The sequence below is a fragment of the Anguilla anguilla genome, chromosome 5 (genome assembly GCF_013347855.1).
Source record: "Anguilla anguilla isolate fAngAng1 chromosome 5, fAngAng1.pri, whole genome shotgun sequence".
NCBI lineage: Eukaryota > Metazoa > Chordata > Actinopteri > Anguilliformes > Anguillidae > Anguilla > Anguilla anguilla.
Window position 1 is genome coordinate 64,360,456 of NC_049205.1, and position 20,950 is coordinate 64,381,405.

The window sequence follows — 20,950 nt, forward strand, 5'->3', positions numbered from 1 at the left end:
TGGGTCCCAAATGGCCATTTAAATTTATTTATTTCTCCAAATCAACAGATTGCCCATGTTTTTGTTTGTTTGTTTGTTTGTTTGTTTGTTTGTTTGTTTTTGGTGCGTATGGTCAGGTAAAGAATTATGACAAAAATTCCAAGATTCCGATCCATGTTTTCATATGTGGAAACTTAATTACCCTACATGATGTATACATAAGCATGTCATTTTGTGTTTGAGCAAAATTTATGAGCTGACCAACGTTTGTCTGAGCCCTGCAGAGACCAATGGAATTTCCTCGACGTCTTCTTTAAGAAAAGGTATCATCTCTTACTCCCACAATCCTCAGCGTGCCAAACTGAAGAACTGCAACACGGGAAAGATATACCCCCCCTCCCTCCCCCCCCCTCCCCCCCTCCCCTGCTCTCCCCCAATCTCTCGCTTCTCGCTTTTGTCGTGTTGGAGCTCATACAGTAAACTAGTAATCTGATTAAGGGGGAATTCCTGTCTCTTTACAAAGCATTTCTATATTTCCACACATTTCCAACCATGGACACTCTGGACACTGCGTGCTTACTAATGTAGGTGAGCAGGGTTCGACAACACTTAGCGAGGAGTTTCAATCGGACAGAATGGGCGCTCCATTTATTTAACATTTAGTCTATTTTCCAGTTTTAATCAGTGGGAAGGTAAATTAAGATGACAGAGGAGAACGTCCTAAAGTGTAAGGTAAGCATTAGCCCCCGTATAACGTTTGTACTGCTGTTATCTAGGTAGCTAGATAGTGTGAGTATTGTTGCATAGCCTTGCCGGTGTTGTATGTTTGGCTAACTATAAACCAACTTCACTAGCCAGCGGGATACCCGGATAACGCGGACAACGATGAAAAAGTTGTATTTTTGCTTCCGAGTTCTTCTCAAGATTACCATAACGTAAACACGATGTGTAAATATTAAAACTATGACCTCTTGACTAAACCAGATGTTACTCTCGTGTTTTGCTGCATCTTATGCTATAACGTTATATTTCAGACATTTTTTGCTAAATTCTAAATATAAAGTATGTTTAAGTGCAATTGCCTGTTTATATTTAATACATTTTGGAGAGCTATCTTGGAGTATGTTGCATAGTATCTCCGTTACAATTGGTTGCATCAGATAAAACTTGCCAGTACACCAAACAAATCCAGCCAAATGAACGTTGCTAGTTAGATTTTTGTCGTGTTAATGGGGTTGTTGTTAAAGTTTGTCTCTTTTATTTTTGTCTTTTTAAAACCCACGTGTCATTACTTTGGAAAGTTTGAGTCTCTGAGTCTCCTGCAAGCTCTGGAAGAGGTCAAAGACTGGTCAGAGCCAGGAAGTTGTCATAAGGACTTGCATGACCAAACCAGACAGAGGAGCATCGCTGGATAATTTCATAAAATAATGAAAACAGACTTACTCAAGTACTTGACACATGATAGTAGATGACATGATCTGGATAGTAGATGACATACACAAGTTGTTTGTATGGTTTTTAATATTTGTCATCTGAAAAACCACAGGATTGTGAGGTCATGTAGTCGCTCGACTCCAGTGAAGGGATTTATTTACCTGTTGTGAAAGCTGGTGCGATGAAGACAGAGAGAGAAGAACTGGGCTGCTCTCCATTGGAGTGCCTGACTCAGGAAAACCTACGGGAATCCCAACATTACAGAGATGCGTCACAAAGCGAAACCAACGAATGGTTCAAAAGTGCGGAAGAGACTCCTGGAACCAGCTTAAGGTACAACATCACAAAGATTGAGACAGAAGAACTGAACCGTTTTAAGCGTGAGCAACACGCTGACACCCTAATTAAGACAGAAGCTGGTGAGCAAAGCTGTGCGGAACCCGATAACGAAATGTTTCCCTACACTGAGACGTTTCGGGATTCACAGAGCTTAAGAGAAGATCGGCTATTTCACACAGGTGAAAAACAGCACATATGCACAGACTGTGGGAAGAATTTCAAGAGATCAAAAAGCCTGGTCATTCATAAGCGCATTCACACAGGAGAGAGACCGTACAGTTGCACCGACTGTGGAAAGAGTTTTGGGCGGTTGGGAACCCTAAAGACTCACCAGAGAATTCACACGGGAGAAAAGCCATACTCCTGTGCAGATTGTGGTAAATGCTTCAATCAACTGGAGCACTTAAAATCACATTATCAAATTCACACGGGAAGGAAGCCGTACTCTTGTACACACTGTGGGATGAATTTTGGTCAATTAGGAACTCTAAGGAATCATTTACGGACACACACAGGAGAGAAACCGTACTCTTGTGCAGAATGCGGAAAGAGTTTTTCACATTTGGGATCCTTGAAGTCTCATCAGCGTATTCATACAGGGGAGAAACCGCACTCTTGCTCAGAATGTGGGAGGCGTTTTAATCAGTTAGAACACTTGAGGTCACACCAGAGAACGCACACAGGAGAGAAACCATATCCTTGCAAAGAGTGTGGGAAATGCTTTAACCAGTTAGAGCACTTACGAACACACTTGCGAATTCACACAGGAGAGAGACCATACTCGTGCACAGTATGTGGAAAGAGTTTTAAAGCCATTGGAACTTTTAGAAAACATCAAATGATCCACACAGGAGAGAAGCCGTATGTTTGTACACAGTGTGGGAAGAGTTTCAGACAGGTGGACAGTTTAATGCGGCATCAGAGAATTCACACCGGGGAGAAACCGTACACTTGTACCGACTGTGGAAAAAAGTTCAGTCAGTTGTGGACCTTGAAAAATCATCAGCGAAATCACAAGAAGGAATCCCCTGAACCCAAGAGTGCAGACAGTGTTCAGTAACTGAGTGAGCTTATACAGTCCTCCCACGACGAGGTCTGTCCTTTTAAGCAGAAATGTACGTGTTACTCATTGTTATTGCTTAATCAACATTTTCCAGTACTGTGGGTTCGAGACTCTACGTTTTACGTGTGCCCACAGTTTGGGTTCATTCCAGTTGCTTATTTTCACTCCTTCCATCTTCAGGTGAAGCGTCAAATCCTTCAACGAGAAGCAGATTTCTATGGTGATGACATTGTCCCCATTATTTTCAGTGAGAGGCGATTCTTTACATACGCAAGGCATGCTGGGATAGCTGAGCAATGGAAGGCAAGCTGGGGAAGGGACCATGAGTGATGGGGGAACCTGGTGCGATAACCAATCGGATTAAAGGTCTGATGTGTAAATTGTTTTGCATTTAAAATTTTTATTTCCCCATTCCATAGTTCTGTCAAGGAGAGCCCATTTATTTTGCTGTGTTGGGATTTCCAATATTTATACTATTGATATACATTTAATAAACACAGTGTGTCAAAAATAGAAAACACCCACAAGCTACCAACTGTGGGAGGCAAGAGCGGTACCAGGCGATTTCATCAGAGGGTGTGTGTCTTCACCCTTCCTCATGTCCTTCCCTCGCTCCTTAGCGCCACCCACTGGAGGACGCAAATAAGAGATGCAGGGATGGTATACGACAGGGTTTGTGTATCAGTCTTATCCAGAAAGGACCGGTTCGAGTGCAGGCTTTTGTTCCAACTGAGCAGTAACACACCTGATTCTACTAATCAACCTCTAGAGTAGTCTTTGCTAAGGACCTTGATTAGTAGAATCAGGTCTGTCACTGCTTGGCTGGAACAGAAGCCTGCACCCACACCGGCCGTTGCTGGATAAGATTGAGGACCTCTGGTATACGAGGACGGTGGTATCGAGGGGACTTGCGTTAGGTAAATGGGACGTCCTTGCTCAGCGAAGCGTCAGTTTGAAGCCACATCAATTACAGGCCTAGCGGAGGTGGAGAGGTGGATCCACAGGTGGATCATTCGTACGTCAAGCATTCCAAAAAAAATGACTTCTGCAAAGGCGGCACTTGTGTATCCTCACTGAAGCTTCCTCCGAGAGTCTCCTCACCCTTCTCTCCTCTCTCTTCCAAGCAGCATTAAACAGATTGGAATGTGCTTAACGATAGTTGACCTCGATTGGTGTTTGGGACCTCTCAAGGACTGAGGAGACAAGGATGAATGAAATAAGCGATTGGAATGAGACCTAAGTTAACATCATTTACTTGTAAGTGTTCCAGTATAGCAGTAAAAAAAAAAAAAGAAGTGATGTCATAGGGACATCCCCACCTGCTCACCCATTGGCTCGTGCGGTCGCTCAGGGCTCTTATTAAGCAAGGCCCCGTGTCTCCAGTGTGCTTGTCTTCAGGAAGGAACGACCTCCCAAAGTTTTACATCAGGGGCTTCGATCTCTGGACCTGAAGGTGACCTGGTTTCCATGAATTCCTGTGACCTTTAGTTGGACAACTGGGACCAACAATGACTCTTGAGGTGCTCGTAAAGCCACACTGGTGCTCTGTCAAGGATGTGGTTTCTCCAGCCTCGCCGGAGAGCCGATGACCACAAGGAACAATCTGAACCTCAAATCCATTTAAGGATGTACAACAAAAATACATTGTTATATACTGCAGTGTTGTTAATGGAGACAGAGCACACTGTGTGACTGTCGGTGGTTAATGGAGACAGAGCACACTGTGTGACTGTCGGTGGTTAATGGAGACAGAGCACACTGTGTGACTGTCGGTGGTGAATATGACAAGACAACAGGACTCCTGCAGGCATTTAGGACCAGTCCACGGTCCACATCATCACTCTGAATGAATATCTTTCTTTTACCAGAGAGAAAATAATAAAAGCTTTTATACCTTGGATGGGGACCATGAGGTATCTCTGTAAGGGCTTTAATTATATTTAAAGTTGCTGTCTGACACAAATCTGACAACTATCAAAACATGGCCATAGCCTATTCCACAGGCAGTCTGGGCAGTCTCTGTGACAGCTTTGGGATTTGTACTTTAAACTTTTCGTAGATATGCACTATCTACAATAGTAGCTTGTGCTGCTTAAAATATTGTTGGTAGTATTTTCACTTACACAATAATAATTTGCTTATACAATAATGTATTCATTCATTCCTGCAAAAAAAATTGATGATCAGTTGGTAATATTTTTGCTGTTTTAAATCGTACTTCCTTTGTTGTGTGGGACATTTTAAAAAGATCCTTACAGGCATAAGAGTAAAATAAAACATCGTTGCTTAACAGGATTTCATGATCCTTCACTGGAACCACAACACTGGTTCAGTTGCCATGGACGCAATGCAGTGACTAGATTATGTTTATTAAAACATGTACATTACTTAACATATAGCACAGGAAATTAGACCTTATCACACAGAGATTGTGAGGGACCATATAAATAAAGGCTTCTCCTAACTGTGTGTCAGAATGGTCTCTGTTTCCAAGGTGAAGCTGTACGGTTGATGTCAAAAAGCAGTTTTAAATGCAAAGCAATGGTAAACTTTTCTGAATGTAATCACAAACATTTTGGTTTTTTTTAAAGGAGGAGGGACAATTTTTTTCGTTTTTAAAGCTTAAGTTCCGCAGAATCTTACTCATTGAATGCAACCTGACATATTATTTGTAACATAATTGTCATTTTAGTCCATTATAACTCTGAAAAAAGTGACTTGAATGGGGATAAACTGTGGTAGCAGACCAGGGGAGCCACCAGGGGGAGCCACTTGCACATCCAAACGGCCAACATGGCTGAGCAGGCCTGGCTGAAACCATCAGCCCAAGGCCTTAACTGAACATTTTTTTCTAACTTTTTTCTCTTTAACATTTCTTTAAGTTTTCCTTCTTTTTATTTCTTCTAAATCTAAACTTGGCAATGGCAAACTGCCCCCTTCAGAGGTAAAAACCTAGCAAAACATAGCAGATCAGAGCTTCGGAGGACTACAGAGAACAACAGCAGCAGTCGGCAGCAGGCAAATCTCTGGGAACTCATCTCAAGCTGAACTGAACGATCGAGGATACTGCTCAGACAGACCTGCCAATCAGCCAGGACGTTTTTCACCAAACTGTGTGAAAAGTGTTTTTTTTTTTAAATCTGGGACATGATTGATTGAAAGGATGTATATATCCAAAGCAGTACATTTGGTTACAAGTGAACCACAACAGGGAGACAGATCAGCAAGTGTAGGAGGTACCTACTACCTACTGTTCCACAAGTTGACTTGAGTCACTATCAAAGGAGGACCACAGTTTCTTCAGGTCTTTGTGGTTTCCTTCCAATGAGTAGGTGTGGACTGTGGGTGCTTTGGCCAATCATTGACTTTAAGCACTGACGTTCTGAAAAGCAGTCCCTCCAGGACTGGAGTCTGTCACCCCTGCCCGGGGCGAATATGAGCTTATCTCTTCTGTTGGAAAGAGAGCCCAGCTGATCTGCTCCTCTCAGGGATGTTGTTCCCCGTTGTTTGTTGAAGGGCTCTCGCGCCACGTGTGGCATTTGCCATGGCTTTGACGCGCCCGACCGCGATTTGTGAGGCGATGCTGAAACAGTGAGCGTGAAATTCCTTCCTCCAGATAAACGGCTCCTTGTTCTTGAGTCTGCGCATGGGCGAAAACTCTCACAATCGTGTTTAAGTCTCGCTGATCGCAGTTCATGCAAACACGCAAGAACATGCAAAAAAATCAGTAACGCCTGCCGTGTGCTCTCTCAGGTGAAGTTAGCTAGCGAGAGATCCGATCGCGTTTCTGCAGGGCGTGCGCTTTAATCTGTGGAAAAAAACCCGCATCGCATGAATGGAGACGTATCGCGTGCACGGAGTTGAAACCCGTCAGTCATGCGTCTGCTTTTACACGCATCACAAAGCGTGGCTGCGCACTGGATAATGATCGTGTGGGATAAAAGGGTCTCTACCTGTCCATGTCACCTGTGTGTAACTCGAGACCTGAGGGAACCGCGCTACAGCCGCGCTGGAGTCCCCAAACTCCAAAAAAAAAAACAGACACGGGACCTTCCTGGGAAATACATTACGTTACATTTATATGGCGGATGCGTTTATCGGAAGCGTCTTTATGGGCAGCAGTGTAGTATACTGGCTAAGGAGCTGGTCTTTTAGGACCAGAGATACCGCAGGTCCTTCCTTCCTGTTGTTGTCAGACATTACAATCAGCACTGCTTCTAGTAGACCACACACACCACTCATGTGCAACCCGCTCACTTTTTGGTGCAATTCACTCGTGCAATATAGAGTATGTGCAATCCACTCGTGCAATATAATAATATAAAGTGTACCAAACTGTGCTTTGTTTGCATATTGTTTGTATATTGTCTGTATATATTATATCTATTATATTTTTCACTCCCCTTGCTATTGCACTATCCCCTCTGCTGCTGTAACACTGCAAATTTCCCCGCTGTGGGACTAATAAAGGATTATCTTATCTTCTCTTATCTTATCTTTTAACCTAAAGGTCGCAGGTTCAATTCCCAGTTAGGACACTGTCGTTGTACCCTTGAGCAAGGCACTTAACCTGCATTGCTTCAATATATATATATATATCTAGCTGTAAAATGGATGCAGTGTCACTCTGGATCAGAGCATATGCTAAATGCCTGCAATGTAATGTAATGCAAAGCGATGTACAGTAAGTCCGTACCAAAGGTCACTGGGAAATGTGGGTTTGTTGGAGTTTAGAGCCAGATGGGGGCTTTGAGGAAAGGTCTTCTCAATATATTTCCTCTTTAAGGCTGCATTAAGCTGACTGACTCTCCTCTAATGATTGGCCATCTGGACCTTCTGCTAAGTGCTCATTGGTCACATCTTTGAACAGAGATGTAAGCCGCACTGAAAGCAAGGTGTGGAAAGTCCCCCCATTTTACATGTGAGATCCAGGTATGCAAATACATGCTTCACATACATGCGTTTGAAATGTGCACAATGCAGAGGTTTTTTTTGAGGGGTGGGCGGTAGAGGGGCTGTTCAAACAGAGCCCTGTGGAGCCCCACAGGTATTGTACAGAATGGTATTAACGGGCTTGTTCAGCCCTGCCTCCCCTGTATGGCTAGAACACCCAACACCTGTAAGCCTTGCTCAGTTCCTTATGTGTGTGTGTGTGTGTGTGTGTGTGTGTGTGTGTGTGTGTGTGCGTGTGTGTGTGTGCGCGTGTGCGTCTGTGTCTGTGTCTGTGTGCATGTGAGGGAGTGTGTGAGTAAGTGAGGGTGTGGTGTGTGAGTGAGTGAGTGTGTGTGTGAGTGAGTGAGTGAGTGAGTGAGTGCGTGTGTATGTGAGTGAGTGTGTGTGTCTGTCTGTCTGTCTGTCTGTCTGTGTGTGTGTGTCTGTGTGTGTGTGTGTGCGTGTCTGTGTGTGTCTGTGTGTGTGTGTGTGCATGTGAGGAAGTGTTTGAGTAAGTGAGGGTGTTTGTTTGTGTATGTGAGTGAGTGTGTGTGAACGAGTGTGAGTGAGTGAGTGAGTGAGTGAGTGAGTGAGTGAGTGAGTGAGTGAGTGAGTGAGTGAGTGAGTGAGTGAGTGAGTGAGTGAGTGAGTGAGTGAGTGAGTGAGTGAGTGAGTGTGCGTGCGTGCGTGCGAGCGAGCGAGCGAGCGAGTGTTTCTACCAGCGAGCGAGCGGCCCGTCTCAGGCAGTCAGGGCCATCCTGTACGGAACTTACCTTCTGATAAATGGAAATTAGCCAAAGGTTAATTTCGTACAGACATCAGGAAGAATTTTTTTTAACGCAGACTGTAGTCAATGTGTGGAACAGCCTGTCGGGTCACGTAGGAGAGCCAGAAACTCTGGGGGTTTTCAAGACCAGGCTTGATACGGTGTTAGATACTGTCTAGTCTGGAGGTAAATCAGAGCACTAGGTACAATTTAGTCAGGAAAATGACGAGCATTGTTGGGATGAATGCCCTGTTCTCATTGTTGTGTTGTGTTGTGTTATGTCGTGTTAAAGCAGAATAGTTGGTGAGTCCTGCCGCTCGTGGGCCGCTGTAGTGCCGATATGCAGACATAGTGCTGACGGATGTTGCCGACGGCGGTCCGATAGGCGCTGGCAAACGGGCGCTGATATAGATCATGCAGACTAAGCAGGTCTGTCTGTCTGTCTGTCTGTCTGCCTGTCTCACAGTGCCAGCTGAAGACTTAAAAAACACCGACTCAGTGAACTCTGCCGACACCGCAAGTTGTGTATTTTTTTTTATTTAGAGAAAGGTGAATAAAAACAAGGAATACACACAATAAAAATAACCTGTATTAGTAATCCATAATCCAAAAGCCAGTTAGTTACACAGAAAATGAGAGCAGTTCTTGTTGAAATTGTCAACCGGCCGTTCAGTCTCAGGACTGATTCTTTTAATCTTAGGTGCTGCACTTAAAAAAAAAAAAAAAACTGTGCCTGGAGTTCTTTTCTTTGCTGAAGATGAGTGATTGTCAGTTTTCCCCAAAGGCACTGAACAGAAAATACACATAATCACCACCTGCCCTCAAATGCAAGCACAAAGCAACGCGATCTTCCGTGGTTTGGTTTAACGTGTCAGCCCTTTTGAAAGAACAGCACCTGCTCAAGACACAGCCCTCACCTCTGGGCTCTATTTACTAAGACAGTACAGTACAGCGTCTGAGGTTCAAATCTGGGTACAAAAAAAACAAAAAAAAAACATATATTAGTATAATTTAAACAAAAAGAGATTAAACTGGCGATGGATGAAAGCACATTTACACTATGGCTTATTCATACGATAGAAACTGCCCACCACCTCTACTATGCTCTAATGGCCTGGCTCTACAGTCTTATATTTCCTCAGTCCTTTGTGCTGTGGCTCCTGTATTCAGCTTTTCCGTCGGTGGTGTACTGGGGTCCTCCTGAGCCGTTTGTCCCTGAGACGGATCTGTCCCAGAATCCTCCATGGTGAAATGCCAGTGGAATGTCTTTGTTATGAGGGTTTGTCAGGTACAGGACAGAGGAGGCCCTCCGGGCAGGCAGGGTTCACTCACCGCTGAGAGGGGAGGCAAGGTACCTGCCTACTGTTCAGCTTTACCTCAGGTGTTTTGGGGGGGGGGGGCGGGGGCGGACACACACACACACACACACACACACACACGTCCGCTGAACCACTAGGCCCAGGGAGAAGAATGAGGAGAACGGTCTGTTCTTCTGAAGGACATGTGGCAGTGCTTTGAGACTGGATCGTGACTGTGAGGTAAAGTGCTGATGCCTCCACTCCTGTCCCTCTCCTCTCGTCTACTCTCCTCTCTCTCTCCTCTCCCTCTCCTCTCCCTCTCTTCTCTCTCTCCTCTTGTCTCCTCTCCCTCTCCTCCACTCTCCTGTACAACGAAAGCAGCTACACAAGAACGTTCTGGAAGCTGGCCAAGAGAGCAAGTGAAAGAAAAGAAACCGCTTATGTGGGGAGTATTTTAGGGGAATGCTGGGAGGTTAGTGATGCCTGTGGGGGGGGTGGGGGTGGGGGGTGGGGGGGGGTTGGGGTTGCGGGGTGCTGATCCCAGTCCTGCGGGGGCCTCCCCAAATCGGACCTTCTGTGGGTCACCTCTCACAGCTCCTCATCCTCCTCAGCTGTGTGGAGACAGAGAGAGTGAGTTACACACACACACACACACACACACACACACACACACACATACACACACACAGAAACGCACATACACACTCCCACATGCACGCTCACACACACACACTCACACACACACACACACATACACACACACTCATACACACACACACACACACACACACATATACACACACACTCACAGGCACACACACACATACACTCATACACACACACAGAAACGCACATACACACTCCCACATGCACGCTCACACATACACTCACACACATACACACTCACACGTACACACAGACAGCAGTCTCTACCAAGTCCCTGGGTGTTTATCATTCATTGTCTTCATTGCTGTGGTTTGTCTGAATTTTTAAAATGCCAAGCTTAACTGATTTAGCGTGCGTCCACAGTACCGTAACTTCTTTCTGGTCGTTAAAACACAGAAGCCTGTTTTTCTTTCTGCTGTATTTTTCTCGTTCTTTCTCACAGAAGGCTTTAGGCTAGGCGGTGAACGGACAGGCGGAGAGGATCTGCCCTCTGAGGGGTTCAGAATGCATCGCCTGCAGTTTGGGATCGTTTAGGAACTGCTCCCAGACCCGCCCCGTTCTTCCTCCTGGTAACATGCAAATATCTCCTTCCTGTCTCTTTAATTCTGATGTTTGTGTGTGTGTCAGTGTGTGTGTGTGTGTGTGTGCGTGTGTCCCCGGGGGCCAGCTTTTCTGGGCTGAGTATCTGTCAGCGCACGCCGGCGTAAATCCCGCCCACATCGGCGCTGTCAGGGCGTGAAGCTCGCGGCTGACGGACGGGATTCAGCCCAGGCGTAGGGCACGGGACGGCGTGTACGAACAGGGAGGCCTGCCGCTCCCCCCTGTCCCGCTGCCAAAACACCCACATGCAAATACGCTGAGAAGAGCCAGCCAATGGGCTCTCTGGATGAGTGGGAAGAGCCAGCCAATGGGCTCTCTGGATGTGTCTGAAGAGCCAATGGGCTCTCTGGATGTGTCTGAAGAGCCAATGAGCTCTCTGGATGTGTGAAAACTGGGACAGAGTTTAGAAGCCCGGAGGCAAACTGGAACCGCGGCGGGACATCCCGTGCGTGCTCTTGTCTGACTCTGGATGGGTCGTTTGCCACACGCTTGGCTCCTCCAGCGTTCTCTGCGGTGTTCTCCTGACTCAGCCCTTTTTAATAGCTCTGTGGAATTCTAATTTCATTTGTATTGCGCTTTTTTACAGGCCATTGGGTCTCCACGCAGCTTTGCAGAGATCCAGGCCTGAGCTGGAAACTCAGGTTAGATTTATCTTTTAAATCCAGTCTTTTTGGGTCACTGTTCACACAAAGATTTTCAGATTCGATCCTTCAGATGCAAGTCGCATGGCCAGGGGTCGGATATATACTGTATATCAAATTTTGGACCAAACATATGAATGTGGCCCAAACTGGAATTGCAAATATCCGATTCCATGTGATTATTTGCTGTTTATACTTCGAGGAGGAGATGAGATCCAAATCGCAAATGTGGAAACAGAAATAACTGCCTGTGTAAACAAGGCCTTATGGACACAGACACACGGGCCCATGTGATGGGGCCTTGCTGGTGGAGCCCAGTTCAGGGCAGAAATCAGTGGAATGTCACTCAGGCAGACTACAGGTCTCCACGGCAACACGGCGGTTTAAATCACCCTTTCTATAACGATTCGAGAGCTGGCCGAGCAGATCCGTTTCGCCTTTTAAACTCTGAGATCTGTGCTGGTGAGTCTCCGTGGCAACCCGCAGCGAAATGCTCAGTGTTAATTTAACGCTTTGGAGTGTGGGGCGGGGCATATGTAAAACAGTTTAATTCACGCCAACAGAAGGCAGTGGAACAGAGACAGTTCACAATGAAGAAAAAAAAGTTCTCCTGAGAGTTTTCTTTTCTAAAACATACTTTTTGGATTGGACTGTCCTTAAGGAATGCTGCCAATCTTGAGAGATCAGCCTGTAGAGATCAGCCCTGGGAGATCAGCCTTAGATGATCAGCCTCAGGTGATCAGCCCAGGGAGATCAGCTCCAGGTGATCAGCTCTAGGTGACCTTTGGCTCCTTACCTTTGGCAGTGGGGATGTCATCCAGGGACTTCACCACGTTGATGCTGCCCATGGCCGAGGCCTCCCCCTTGGAGTTGATGGCGTGGCACTCGTACGTCCCCGCCTCCCCCTCAGTCAGGGGGGAGATCTGGAGCCAAAGCAGACATTTTCTTTTTTTAAATGCGTTTCCCCATTTTATCCTCAGATTGGCCCGCCCGTTTGTGTCTGTACTGGCATTCGCTGCTCCCCCTCCCCTACAAATCGATTCTAAAATGATTTCTGCAGCTTGTCCTTAAACCTGGAAAGAGCTTTTTAAACATGGGAACAGAGGAAGACCAATGGGCTTCTCCCCACAGCAGGAAGCTAATCCCCGTTCACACAGAGGGGACTTCCTGAATGTGTCACTTCTACTGTGCAGATGTGATCTTTCACAAAGAGACTCTAAAAACAGACACTACAGTGCCCGTGTGTATGTGTGCAGGTATATGTGTGAGAGAGAGACAGTGTGAGCGTGTCTGTATACGTGTGTGTGTGTATGTGTGTGTGTGTGTGCGTGTGTGTCTGTGTCTGTGTGCCTGTATGCCCGTATGTGGTTGGGGGTGTGTGTGTGTATGTGTGTGTGTGTGTGCGTGTGTGTCTGTGTCTGTGTGCCTGTATGCCCGTATGTGGTTGGGGGTGTGTGTGTGTGTGTGTGTGTGTGTGCGTGTGCGTGTGAGTGTGTGTGTGTGTGTGTATGTGTGTGTGTGTGTATGTGTGTGAGTGTGTGTGGTTGGGTGTGTGTGTGTGTGTGTGTATGGTTTGGTGTGTGTGTGTGTATGTGTGTGAGTGTGTGTGGTTGGGTGTGTGTGTGTGCGAGAGTGTGTGTGTGCCCGTGTGTGGTTGGGGGTGTGTGTGTGAGTGTGTGTGTGTGCGAGAGTGTGTGTGTGTGTGTGTGTACTCACCAGTACCCATCCTGTGACCTCGTGTTTTTCAGGGCCCCCGCGTGTTTGGACTGCCAGGTTGTCTCTGTCCCCTGGAAGCAGTGCGGCCTTCCCCTTTCCATCAGAGATCTGAGACACACACACACACACGCACACACGGAGAAGCACAGACACACACACACACGGAGAAGCACAGACACAGAGACACACAGGCACACACACACACACACGCACACACAGAGAAGCACAGACACAGAGACACACACAAGCACACACAGAAGCACAGACACAGTTGCACAGACACAGAGACACACACACACAGAAGCATAGACACACGGAGAAGCACAGACACAGAGACACACACACGCACACACAGAGAAGCACACAGATGCACACACACACACACACACAGACACAGACACACACACACACACTGTATCAAAGCCAGGGTCACAGTGTCTCAAATAAAGAGGAGAAAACCCCGAGCTCACAGAGCAGAAGTGTAAAATGCTCTCTCGCCTGTGCACAGGTACAAACAGCGCTGTGCAGAACTACAGACCCCTTTGTGTTTGTCACCACATGCTGTGACTGGAAGTCTTAGGACAGGCAGAGAAAGGCACTTTGTTTTATTTGGGGGGGGTGGGGGTGTGGGGGGGGGAGGGTTGTACAGCAGTGCCACATTCCTGAGTGTTGGCAAACATGTGGGATGTGATTCTGTGCGAAAAACCAGGCCTCCTCCCTTCTCCTTCTTGTTATGTTTGTCTGACGCACATTTTAATTGTTTTAGATGTGAGCGTCACGTCAAATTCCCTGATTCCCTCTCTTCGATGTCACGTGTCCCACCTCTTCCTGACATTGTCCCGCTCTGTTGGACCGTCTGACTCCCTCTGTGACTTCCTGTCTGTGAGAACGCTTTAAGGTTTTGTCCGTTTCCACGGCAACACAAATGCTATCCCTTTCCTTACACGGCTCCTCATTTCCTTGACTACCCTGTGACCTGTGATCTGTGACCTGTGACCTGTGACCTGTCGCTTCTGTGCTTTCCAGCAGGTGGGGATTTGGAATCTCAGGGGATCTCAGGTCCTCCAGGAGGAAAGCATTTTAAAGGCGAGTTTGGCATTTGAATTTGAATAGTGGCCCATAATTCCCTGCCTGGTTTTTGGTGTTATGGGATATTCTCAGTCCTCCAAGCTATCTTTGTTTCTGCTGTACTGCTGTTAATGTATCTTATCTAAAGGACCCTTCATCTGCATTACAGCCAGTAAAGCAAAGATGTGACGGCAAATGAGAAAATAAAATTGGGGTTATAATGAGTTATAATGTCAAAGGCTATACAGTCCATAGCAAAACCACGGTTAAATTAAACAACTGTTTCCATGAGAGCAAGCTATCAGTTTGTTGAACAGATCAGTTTTTAGCTTCCCTTCTTAAGAACTTCGTTAGTAAGATATCCTCAAGAAGCTTGTTAGTACTCGTACTTGCAAGTGATGATGGCTGTTGTTTTTTAAGAAGAAACGTTTCAGAATTTAAAAACAGCTCTTCTCTTAAAAAGCGCCTTGCAGCCTGGTGATACCATTTCAGATGGAGAGAAGAGATGAACCAAAAACACCTAGTCCTCCGTTGCCAGTGCGGACACCTGTCAATCACCATGTCCCCGCCTACCTCACGGCCACCCTGCATGCTGATTGGCCTCCTACCTTCTTCCAGGTGAGGATGGGGGTGGGGATTCCGATGGCCTCGCAGCTCAGGAACACCTGGGATCCAGTCACATTCCAGATGTCTTTAGGGGGTGTCACGATGATCGGGGCTGTGGGGGGGGGGGGGGGGGGGGGGGGGGGGGGGGGGGGGGGGGGGGGGGGGGGGGGGGGGGGGGGGGGGGGGGGGGGGGGGGGGGGGGGTGGACAAAATTTACACAGCAAGTTTATAGTCTTTAGAATAAGTTGCACATTTTAAAATTAACTTGGCAAGTACAGTTTTAAAAGCAAGTCTCCATAAGACTTGAAAAGGGTCAGGAGTATTTTTTAAAGAATTAACTGAATCTTCACTTCATTCTATTCTATGAGATCTTTCTTTTTTTTTTGCATGAACCCGAATCCACCCCAACCCCCCCTCCCCCTCCCTCCACCACCCCCCCCCCCCCCTCCCGAGGCTTAAATTTCAGTCGGGCGTGTTTGTGCAGAGCCAGGGTGCAGAGTGGGGTGCCACCCAACACAGAAACATTTGCTCAGGGCTTATCTCCACCGACACTGAGAAGCACACTCAGACAGCGCCTCCGTCGGGTCTGTTCGGAGGTGTCTGTACTGCACAGCACAGTTAACACAGCCTGGAGACCCTGAACTGCTTCTGCACTCACTGGGGAAATTGTGCATACCCCATCACAGCACTGCTGGAATGCTACATTTTAATCTGATTTTTATTAATAACTTTATGCATTTCGTCCCTGTGTACATCCATAAAAGTGCACACCACAGTTAGAATTTTTAGATTTATATATGTCTTTTCATGTTTCGAACATATTGAGTTTACACAGGCAGTGTGCATTAGTCTTTAGGAATTAGTGCATTAGGTTTAGGAACTGGGCTTCTGTGGTTGCAGGTTTGATTCTAGCTGAGGCACAGCCACTGTGCCAAAACCCGAATTGCATCTGGAACAATCCTGCCATATGAAATGTTTCATGGAAACATGTTTCCATGGCCACCACTTAAGTAGGTAATGTGGCGTTAAAAAATTCCATGGAGTTGTCATTGCTTAAAAGGATGAAATATCATGTGACAAGCGCTTCCTCTGCATTTACAGAGGTGGAATTAGGAATAACAAAATAAAACACAGAATGTTACATTTTAATTAACAAGCAGGTCAATGGACTCCATGGCAACAGATTTGCATGTACATTTTTTCCCATTATCTATATCTTATACCAAAATGTTATACCGGCATTCCTGCAAAGATGAAATCTGTTTTGAATCGCTTGGATGGCAAAACGTGCGTGCCTTGACTTGAGTACTATTCCAGATTCCACCGTATGATAGCACTGCCGGTTCGGTTTCAGATCTTCTCATGTGGGACCAGTAAGTTAGAAGCAAAATTTTTTGTTTCATGAGTTGAGAGGGAACGATGTTAACCATTACAAAAAGCCAATGACCAACAGTTGGTTCAAGATATATATAGTGAGGTCTCTGAGTATTTGAGCAGTGACACAATTGAATATGAGGTTGAATTGACCGTCAGCTTTAATGTTATGGTATTTATGTCCATATCCATTATCCTGTGATCTATGTAGGAATTCCATTCTTTTTTATATATAGTCCCTCCACTTTAAGGGAGGAAAAGTAATTGGACAGATTAACATAATCCTAAATACAACTGTCATTTTTTGCAAATATTTTTGTTGCAAATCCTTTGTGCTCGATGACTGCCTGAAGCCTGCGACCCACAGACATCGCCATTCCTGTCTGTTTCAGGAGATTTTAGCCTTCAATCTGGTCTCCAGCACAGGAAACACGGGTTCCAGTGGATTCAGGTCTGGTGACTGACTTGGTCAGTCAATAACATTTTTTTGGCCCTGAAAAAACTCTTTGGTTGCTTTAGCAGTGTGTTTGTGGTCATTGGTCTGCGAGTTTTGAGGTGTTTGGTTGGATCTAAGCAAATAAGATGGTTCTGTACAGTTCAGAATTCATCCTGCTGCTGCCATCTACAGCCACATCATCAGTGAGGACAAAGTGAGCCAGTTCCAGAGGCAGCCGTACATGCCCAAGCCATAACACTACTTCCACCATGTTCCACAGATGGAGAAGTGCTTTGGATCATGAGCAGTTTCTTTCTCTCTCCACACTTTCCATCTCTCTCCATCACTTTGGTAAAGTTTAATACTCATCTCATCTGTCCATAACTCTACAATTTTTATGTACTTTTCTGGTGTAGTCGTCTCTTCATTTTAGTCTTTGATACATCTATGCCTGCATCCTGGATCGTGATTTTTTTTTAGAATTTACATTTATTTATTTGGCAGATGCAATAAATGCAATAAGTGTATACTTTTGATCTATACAGAAAGGCGAGGCATCAGGAAAATAATCCTCATAAGGGAAAGTGTCTGATTAATAACTGAAATCTTACCTTGGGCGCACTTTCCTTTATTCTGGACCGTAATCTCCGGCTTTTCCTGGCCGGTCGCTTTCAGGCTCGCGGCTTTCAGATCACAGCCCGTTTTGTAAGTGACCCCGTCGCTGCCGCACACCTCGTAATTGCTCTTGCAGACGCAAATGCCGAACTTGCTCTTCGGATCGTCCGCGTCTTTCACGCACTCCATTCCGGAGGCGCATTTCCGCGCGGACAGTCCGCGTCCCCCGCACAGCTCGCCCAGGCCGGCGGCGCAGATCTCGCAGCAGCCGCAGGGGTCGAGCATGGTGCCGAAAGCGCAGCCGTCGGTCGGAAGCGGGTCGCACGAGCTGGCATCGCACGTACCGCAGCTCCGCGCGGCACGCCCGCCTGCCACCGTGGTAAGCGACAGCGAAGCCACTAAAACAACGAGCGTAAGCATCTTGTGGAGGTACCGTGGGCACTGTTACCCTGACAGCTGCCGCGAATAAACGGATTGAAACGGCTCTCCCTGCCCTCTGCAAACTTTATTGAAGCTTTGAAGTTCAACTCCGCCCAGAAAACGGAGCTGCGCCTCCGTCCCACCAATTTGCCTTTTACACGAGACCACGAGTAATACTCATCTTTACAGTGTTCAGAATGGACGGATCTACGCTGTATATTCGGATAAATAACACCGTAAAAATCCACGTCTCTCTCATTTTTCGTCATTAAATCTTTTAAGCCTTCTTAGAGAGAGTAGTTCCCTATACTATCCCTTCCATAGAACAGGAACGGTTAAAAGTTAATCAGCCATTTTTATGATGTCATTAGATTCTTTAATTTTGGCTAAATAATCTTTTGTGGAAATATATTCATTATCGTACATGTAAAGTGGCGGATTAACGCAGTTCTTGTTATATTTATCAACTTCAAGAATGCATTGATATTTCCCCCAGCTGACTAAGAGTGGTTATTTACATGCATCACTCTCGGATTTGTGTGAAGGACGTTCACACAAACAGACGTATTTATTCATCGAACATTCTAGATGTAAAAGTTTCCCCACATACCACACAGTAAGTAACTTGTATTGCTGGATCAATTATTTACGCACCATGAGAATAAGAATGAGCCTATTCGTCGCTGGAATGCTTGCAATTTCTTGGAGCAACTTTATGATAACGGTAAAAATATGCAAAACAACACAAAATGATTTATTGCATGGGTAATTTAAAAAAAATTATTACATACAATTATTAATATATATAACATACAAATCCAACTTGTTGACTGGGAGTCATAAATCTTTCAGTGAGTTTGCTGGATATTTGTGTATTTTTGGCCTGAGGGGGACCTATTGAAAACAGTGCTTAGCCTTTTGTGTTAATGTCAGAAGAAGGTGTGCAAATCTTTCCCGATTAAATAATCGCACAGGCTATCCAATGCACGGAAGACCGAATCGCATTCAGCGTGCGCAAATCACGGCTGGTATGCCGGTCTCATCGGAGTGTCTCCAGGTACGTTTGTTTGATATTACAGTGCCTTGTACCTCACTGTACAAAGCCTCCACACCCAAACGACACCACTTCAAAGGACGGGCGTCCTTAACATTACTTTTTTTTCTTCTTTACATTACTCATCATCAGCCCTTTTGCTGTCAGTGATTGGTTGCCAGCACCTTCCAAACCACAAAGCAACAGTCCCCTGCCCACGCTTTTTCTAAATTGTTGTGTTTATGGGAACTGTTCTGTTTGGCTGAAAAGACTGTTATGGTGGCCTTTACACCGAGGGTGGGCAGATCCAGTTCTGGAGGGCTGGTCTGTGTACAGCTTTTTGTTTCCACCAGTTACCCTGGCTGAATGAGCTAACTGGCTGTATACTCCAACATTGGTTCAGTTGTAGGTTAGATCATAAAACGTTTCATATAGCGACTCAAGAACACTTTTTGGCTGTCATTCATTCGCTTATCAAGAAATGTAGAGAAAATGCCAGATGGCGTAAATGTTAGGGGCTAATTAAGTAATTAAGGCCAGAAGTTGGCATGAAAACCCGAAACTGACACAGCGCTTGTGGGGTGGGCGGGCGGCCGGCAGGTTAGTGTTTGTACTCCTATTACACAGTAACGCAGCCGCCAATAAAAACACCTGTGACTTTCACCGGCAGGGCGGGGTCAGGGAGTGGACGGGGTCAAAGGTGGTTTGCTTCCAGGTTGAGGGCTGGGCTGTGAAGGACCTCTGGCACACAGAGCGGAGTCAAGAGACCAGCGTTTTGGGGGAGAGACGGCCACCCCTACGCGACACCCGCTAACACTCGCTGCTCCTCCACGCCACTCCCGCCATCGCCATCGCCATCGCCACGATGCCGGCCGAGGACCCCGGGTAAGCAGAACCAGGGACAGCACGATTATAATAAAATTATATTAATATTTAATTCAGCCTTTACTGGACCGGGAGGTCTCTCTGAGGTTGAGAGTCAGCCAGCAGGAAAATGCATTACATTTCAGCTTGTGCTGATATCAGCCAGTGGCAGTGCTAACTGCTGCAGGAATAGCGCATAGATAACACAGAGGCTGAATATGATTCTGATGCACAACTCGTGTGTGTAGACTTTAACGCAGTCGAAATGCAACCCTGCTCAGATCAGTCTGGTTGGGAACGGAAAAAAGTGTCTCTCATCTTCAGGTTTTGTTTTTGTTTATACCGAAGGCAGTTTGCATGTTCATAAAAGCTCATAACATTTACAGGCGTTCTGTAGTGGTTCGCTGTCACATGACTGCAGTAGAAGTGAGAGGGAGGCACATTGTTTCGGTTGTTTATTCCGATGATTTAGTTTCAGCTCTCTGGAGAGGAGAGTACATTATTACCGGTTTAAACCTGGTGATATATTATAAACACATGTTGGGCTTCTCACTTTCATAATTGGAGATTTTAAAAAAATAATCTGATGCACATATACTGGTCATGTGTTCTTATAACCGGTGTTTAAAAAAAAAAAAATTATAATCAAATCCATACCCTTACTGGCCACTCATTTTAGCAAACAGAAAGTTAGTGTGTGTGTAAAATTGATTGTTCTTCTTCTCTTGTTTCCACCACAGTGAGGTAACTAGTTTGGAACGCTGCTACACTCTAATGCAGTCTGATATCTGCTGCCCACTTCTTGCCTCCTGAGTAGTGTACTTAAGTGTGTGGCAGCGACACTGCCTTAAAGCCATGCTACTGAAGAACATCTTTAGTGCCAGATCACTGAAAACAGGGCCACTTCATTCTGCAGGGCTGCCCCATGAAGCAGGGCTGGCTGGTCGTAAACAAATGAGAGAGCCACAGGAATGTGAACATGTTTTTACACAGAGCTGCAGCTGGAGGTTTTATATATTAAATGCATTTTACACGTAACGTTTGTATCTTATTTATTTATTCGTTTTGGTATGAAGGGATGCCCCCACCCAGACCTGTGA

General features: G+C 45.9%; 3 protein-coding genes across 3 annotated transcripts in view; 2 read left to right on the forward strand and 1 right to left on the reverse strand.

Moving 5' to 3' along the window:
• The first annotated feature begins 408 nt into the window (after positions 1 to 408).
• LOC118228283 (zinc finger protein 501-like) lies at positions 409 to 3,518 on the forward strand. Its single transcript, XM_035419697.1, has 2 exons — positions 409 to 711; positions 1,281 to 3,518. Exon 2 carries the CDS (start codon positions 1,595 to 1,597, stop codon positions 2,810 to 2,812), a length of 1,218 nt encoding a protein of 405 aa, XP_035275588.1. The 5' UTR covers positions 409 to 711; positions 1,281 to 1,594; the 3' UTR covers positions 2,813 to 3,518.
• Positions 3,519 to 10,317: 6,799 nt separating this feature from the next.
• On the reverse strand, positions 10,318 to 18,038 carry LOC118228285 (insulin-like growth factor-binding protein 7). The gene is made up of 5 exons (XM_035419700.1): positions 17,530 to 18,038; positions 15,111 to 15,220; positions 13,435 to 13,542; positions 12,515 to 12,641; positions 10,318 to 10,422 (listed from the first exon to the last, which is right to left on the reverse strand). Exons 1-5 carry the CDS (start codon positions 17,951 to 17,953, stop codon positions 10,400 to 10,402), a joined length of 792 nt encoding a protein of 263 aa, XP_035275591.1. The 5' UTR covers positions 17,954 to 18,038; the 3' UTR covers positions 10,318 to 10,399.
• Positions 18,039 to 18,870: 832 nt separating this feature from the next.
• LOC118228275 (stimulated by retinoic acid gene 6 protein-like) overlaps positions 18,871 to 20,950 on the forward strand; it is a 13,447-nt gene continuing 11,367 nt past the window's right edge. The window contains exons 1-3 of the mRNA XM_035419675.1: positions 18,871 to 19,010; positions 19,657 to 19,871; positions 20,927 to 20,950. The exon at positions 20,927 to 20,950 is cut by the window's right edge and continues 49 nt beyond it. Coding sequence (XP_035275566.1) covers positions 19,852 to 19,871; positions 20,927 to 20,950 — 44 coding nt within the window. The 5' untranslated portion in view covers positions 18,871 to 19,010; positions 19,657 to 19,851. The remainder of the gene's footprint in view (positions 19,011 to 19,656; positions 19,872 to 20,926) is intronic.